General features: G+C 45.0%; 1 protein-coding gene across 1 annotated transcript; it reads left to right on the forward strand.

The window, feature by feature from the left end:
* The first annotated feature begins 910 nt into the window (after positions 1-910).
* LOC307024755 (zinc finger MYM-type protein 1-like) lies at positions 911-5,224 on the forward strand. The gene is made up of 3 exons (XM_079659143.1): positions 911-1,282; positions 1,959-2,042; positions 2,187-5,224. The coding sequence occupies exons 1-3, from the start codon at positions 1,048-1,050 to the stop codon at positions 4,988-4,990; spliced, it is 3,123 nt and encodes a 1,040-aa protein (XP_079515269.1). The 5' UTR covers positions 911-1,047; the 3' UTR covers positions 4,991-5,224.
* The last annotated feature ends 516 nt before the right edge of the window (positions 5,225-5,740 follow it).

The raw sequence follows: 5,740 nt of genomic DNA on the forward strand, positions 1-5,740 counted from the left end.
CTACACGGGCTGTGGCTGTGTCAAACAGCCTTATTCAGCAGCGTGAGTGTAGAAGATATATACACGGTGGCGTCTTGGTCTACGCCAGGTTCCTTCATAAAATGTTATCTCCTGGACATGTCTGGCTCCTTCTCGTCGTCTGTGCTTGCCGAGACAACGCATGACAGGTGAGAGGGGGGGTGGCTGTGGGTCAGCAGGTGTCTGACCCCCCCCCCCCCCCCCCCCCCCCCCCCCTGGACATAAAGCACTTGTGTTTTCCCATTCTCCTGAGGGACTCGGGAGACATGGTGCGCAATCAGCCCCATACAGGGCTGGAGGCAGGCTGGGAGAGCCTTTCTCACTATTGTCCATGCCCACTCTACACGGAGTGTGTGTGAGTGTGGGGGACGTGGTGCACTTATGTTTTCCCATGCTCCTGGGGACCTGGGGAACATGGTGCGCGGTAGGGTCCAGACGGAGTCTCCGCACAGATCTTTTCCATGCACACTCTACACGAAGTAAGCGTGTGTGAGTGTGCCTTATCCAAATTGCGGCCCCGACTTCTCTACGGTTACAACCGGATGGGAGGAAGTGGGGATGCAATGGATGTTAGCCAAAAGCCGGTCAGGGACGGTGTGGTGGGTCGATGTTGTTGGATGACAGGGCGTGTATACATCGCCTGTGTGAAATATAACAGGGGGTTAAGTATTGTAACCCTAGTTATATAAGCACAGGCGGAGCCCTCTACCTGTGGGCCCTGTCTTTCCTAGTCCGCTTGCTGAAGAGTGTATAGGATAGTGGGCGGCGGGTGTAGCCGCCTTTATATACTGTGGGCAGGGCCGGCCCTTCCCACTGGCGAACTAGGCGGTCGCCTAGGGCGCCAGATCTGGAGGGGCGCAAAAAAAAAAAATCTGGAGGGGAGAAAAAAAAAATTAATAAAAAAAAATTAAAATTATTTTTATTCTGCCTAATTTTCTGCCCTTGATGTAATACATTTACAATAATTGAACAAAGTAAACACCCTTTGCACCCCGGGCCGGCGGCAACATTTTGCATTTGCCCTGTACGATGGGCGCTGTAACTGTAAGTGATGAAAGGGGGGGATGGTCGCTTATTATCAGGCACCCACAGGCCGTGGCTCACAGCCAAAGTGACGCGGCAGCTCCAGCTGAAAGTGTCGGAGATCGCAACGATCGCAACAGCAAGAGGCAAAACATTAGCATTATGAAAAGGTCCAAGCCTTCTGGGGCAACGGGAAGGAAACGGAAAAAAGAACAGGAGGAATCGAAAGTCAAAGACAGAGGTAAGTCGGCTTGTGTAAAAAAAAAAATTCAGTATGTACTGTACCGTTAGACATTTGATTTTAAGCTAGCTAGCTAGCTAAGGAGGTAGCCATGATACAGCTTTGATGCCATGCTAGCAGCGAGCCTCTGATACAGAATGATAGATACAAATGATTTTAAGTTTTTATTTATGTGTTATTATTCCTATATAATCTTTTTGTAAATAATATCCTACTTTTATATTGTGATAGCTGTAAATTGATCCTCCAATAGTGTTTAATTTGTCAGATAGTTTATTTTCACGGTCAACTTGTGTGTATATATATATATTTATTTTTCTGTTTATTTTCTATTATATTTTTTTTATTTTCTGCACTTTTTAATGTCTAATTATTGTGCAATGCTTTGTTTTATATGCTGATGTAACGAAATAATGTTAATGTTAGCCAGAAGAAAGCTATCTGGATAACTGCTCCTTTGTATAAAGTGAGGCTGACCAACCAATATGGGCATGTGTTATTATTTAGTTGTTACTTATGTTTGCAAATGATCTCCTGGGGCAGCAGAACCTCACTTTTATATAGGCCAGTTGTGAACTTGCATACAGCTGAGGCAGATTGCAGCAGTTATTTTTGCCTGACTGTATATAAATGTTTTTGCTTGTAATGTGCTAATATCTACCCTATAAATGTCCAGCTGCACTTGAGAAATACCTCAAAAAGCCCCCAGTTGCTGGAGAAGGAACATCTGATTTCCCATGTACATCACACTCTGAAGAATGTAAGTTTTGCCAAACATTTATGGTCTCTGTGTAATCGTTCATACACTACTTTTTTGTCATTATTATTATTGTTATTATTATGATAAATAATGAAAACTGAAGCATGAATAACTTATTTGCATGTTTGGATTGCCTGCCTGCAGGTGAAGGAATAACGAGCATAGTATGTGAGTCCACCATTGCAGCCCCCTCAGATCCTGCTTACTACCCAGGCCCATCTGAGTCCACCATTGCAGTCCCCTCAGATCCTGCTGACTGCCCAGGCCCATCTGCAGTCCCGTCAGATCCTGCTGACTGCCCAGGCCCATCTGAGTCCACCATTGCAGTCCCCTCAGATCCTGCTGACTGCCCAGGCCCATCTGAGTCCACCATTGCAGTCCCCTCAGATCCTGCTGACTACCCAGGCCCATCTGAGTCCACCATTGCAGTCCCCTCAGATCCTGCTGACTGCCCAGGCCCATCTGCAGTCCCGTCAGATCCTGCTGACTGCCCAGGCCCATCTGAGTCCACCATTGCAGTCCCCTCAGATCCTGCTGACTGCCCAGGCCCATCTGAGTCCACCATTGCAGTCCCCTCAGATCCTGCTGACTGCCCAGGCCCATCTGAGTCCACCTTTGCAGTCCCCTCAGATCCTGCTGACTACCCAGGCCCATCTGAGTCCACCATTGCAGTCCCCTCAGATCCTGCTGACTGCCCAGGCCCATCTGCAGTCCCCTCAGATCCTGCTGACTGCCCAGGCCCATCTGAGTCCACCATTGCAGTCCCCTCAGATCCTGCTGACTGGCCAGCACTGAGTGATACAGTGAGGATGGAGTTAGTCAGACGTGGGCCATATCATTTAAAATCCGACTTCACTTTTCCTAAAAAGGAGGGAGGGAGAAGTTGCCATCATCACTACTTTTACAGAAGATTAGTGAATGGAGAGACAATCAAGAGGAGCTGGGTTGTGTATTCCAAGAAAAACAAAAGTATTTACTGCTTTTGCTGCAAGCTGTTCTCCCAAAAAGAGTACCAACTAATCAGCAGTGGACTAAATGACTGGAAAAATTGCACTGACAAACTAAAAACACATGAGAACAGCCCAGAACACTCTAGGCACATGACGTTGTGGAAGGAACTGGAGACTCGACTTGAAAAGGGCCTAACTATAGACAAGGTAGAAATGGCACTTATGGAGGCTGAAAAGAGGAAGTGGCGTGAAGTCCTGACCAGGTTGGTGGCAATAATTCAGTCGTTGGCAGAGCGAAATATTGCCTTTAGAGGGACGACAGAAACACTTAACCAGCCAAATAATGGCAACTTCCTGAAGGAGGTAGAGCTCATGGCGAAGTTCGACCCAGTCCTCAAACAGCATGTTGCTGAGGTCCAAAGAGGAACCACCAATATTTCCTATTTGGGAAAACGAATTCAAAATGAACTGATAGATTGCATCAGTGGGAAGATTGGGGACCATATGGTGAAGGAAATCAAACAATCCAAATACTTTTCAATTATTTTGGATTGCACCCCAGATTTGAGCCATACAGAGCAACTATCAGTCATTATTCGACTAGTTACAACCCAGGACACGCCCCAAATAAAAGAACATTTTATGGGGTTCCTTGAGGTAGAACAGTCCACTGGAGAAAGCCTTTCAACCCTGATTCTAAAGAGATTAGAACAGCTTGATATCCCTTTTGAAGACTGTAGAGGGCAGTCTTATGACAACGGTGCAAATATGAAAGGAAAGAGGAAAGGAGTCCAAGCCAGACTTGTTCAAATCAATCCAAGGGCTTTATTTGTGCCATGCGGAGCACATACATTGAACCTGGTGGTAGCTGATGCAGCAAAAAGCTCTGCAGAAGCCACTAGCTACTTTGGCTACCTGCAGAAGCTTTTCACACTCTTCTCTGCCTCCACTCAGAGATGGTCCATCCTAAAAAGCCATGTGAACATCACATTGAAATCATGGTCTGATACCAGATGGGAGAGTCGGATGAACAGCATAGAGGCTGTAAGGTATCAGGCAGCAGAAGTCAGAGATGCACTTCTAGAGGTGAGGGATAAAGCCACAGATGGAGTCGTAAAAATTGAGGCACAATCTTTGGCTGAAGAGGTTGGATCATACCGCTTTGCAATATGCACTGTGGTATGGTATGACATCCTGACCAACATCAAACATGTCAGCAAAATGTTGCAATCAGTGTCAATGCAGCTGGATATTGCTGTTGACCTACTGAGAAAAACAGAAGTTTCTTTGGTCAGCTACAGAGGCAATGGATTTGCTTCTGCCCAAGCATCTGCCAAAGACATCTGTGGCCAAATGAATGTGGAAGCTGTTCTCAAGCAGAAGAGGCTGAGATCAACCAAGAGACAGTTCTCCTATGAGTCCCAGGAGGAGCAAGTGAGTGATGCACTAAAGAAACTCGAAGTTTCTTTTTTCAATATGGTGGTGGATGTTTCCATTGCATCACTGCAGGAGCGATTCAAGACCTTAGGTGAAGTAGAGAAAAAGTTTGGGGTGCTACTCAACTTCCCTGACCTGCCAAAGGAAGATCTGACGAAGCAGTGTGAAACACTCAGCAACACCCTGAGCTGGGGTGGGCAGTCAGACCTGGATAAGAGGGAACTTGCACTGGAGATGCAGAATTTCCCAGCTTTGCCAAAAGCCAACATGACTACCCTGGAACTTCTGACTTTCCTACAGGAGAAGAAAATGAACGAAGTGTATCCAAATATGTGGGTGGCCCTCAGGATCGCTGTCACTATTCCAGTGACAGTTGCTGCTGGGGAGAGGAGCTTCTCTAAATTGAAGCTCATTAAAACATACCTGAGGTCGTCAATGGCTCAAGAACGCCTCAATGGATTAGCTTTAATAAGCATCAATCGCAAGGTTTCGGGGCAAATATCATTTGACGACACAATAAATGAATTTGCAGCAAGGAAGTCCAGACGTGTCCGACTTTAAGGATGTGGACTAATTAAAGGACACAATAACATAGCAGAGACTTGTTGTTCTGATTGCCTGTTTCATTTGATTTATAGTGTGTGTAATGTTGTTCATTATCTTAATTTATTTGCAATAACCTCAGTTGTAAGAGCTCCGTTGGCTATATTTTTGTCCACGTTTGCACTTTCTTTTCTTGAAGTTTTAAGAGAAGCTACTTTTGTTTGATGAGTGATTTTCATTTAATAACTACAATAATAACAATAAGGATAAAATAAATAAAAAATATGTTACATTTATTTGTTATTGGCTGTGGGTTATTGGTTATGTTCACATACTTATTTGGTTATTAAAATGTAAACCGATCTTTTTCATATGGGTGTTTAGAGTTATACCCCTAGATCTAGTCTCTAGTAATTCTGCTCAAAGTGCACCAGATTGAAGCATTTTACTTTAAAATGTTAAAACAAATCTTTCCGAAGGGGGCATACCCCCGGACCCCCCTAGAGGATGTGACATCCACCCCCCAATTAAAACATGTTCATACAATAATGAATACATTTGAAACCTTCTTTATGTATATTACCTATGTCAATAAGTTTCAGTTTTTGTAGTGTATTGGTCTTTTGTAGAGATTTTTCATTTATTCTTTATATATTCTATTGTGTATTGCTTGGAGGCGGGGGGGGCACCAAATCATAATCTCGCCTAGGGCACCAAAATGTCTAGGGCCGGCCCTGACTGTGGGCCTACGCGCGCATTCAGGTAGGC

This window comes from Notothenia rossii, assembly GCF_949606895.1.
Source record: "Notothenia rossii genome assembly, chromosome: 1".
NCBI lineage: Eukaryota > Metazoa > Chordata > Actinopteri > Perciformes > Nototheniidae > Notothenia > Notothenia rossii.

What these genes read in the sequence shown, in the direction of transcription:
- LOC307024755 (XM_079659143.1), top strand. Translation starts at nt 1,048, where the DNA reads ATGGGCGCTGTAACTGTAAGTGATGAAAGGGGGGGATGGTCGCTTATT. An exon ending in ATCGAAAGTCAAAGACAGAG is followed by an intron (nt 1,283 to 1,958) that starts GTAAGTCGGCTT and finishes ATAAATGTCCAG; the next exon opens with CTGCACTTGAGAAATACCTC. An exon ending in TACATCACACTCTGAAGAAT is followed by an intron (nt 2,043 to 2,186) that starts GTAAGTTTTGCC and finishes GCCTGCCTGCAG; the next exon opens with GTGAAGGAATAACGAGCATA.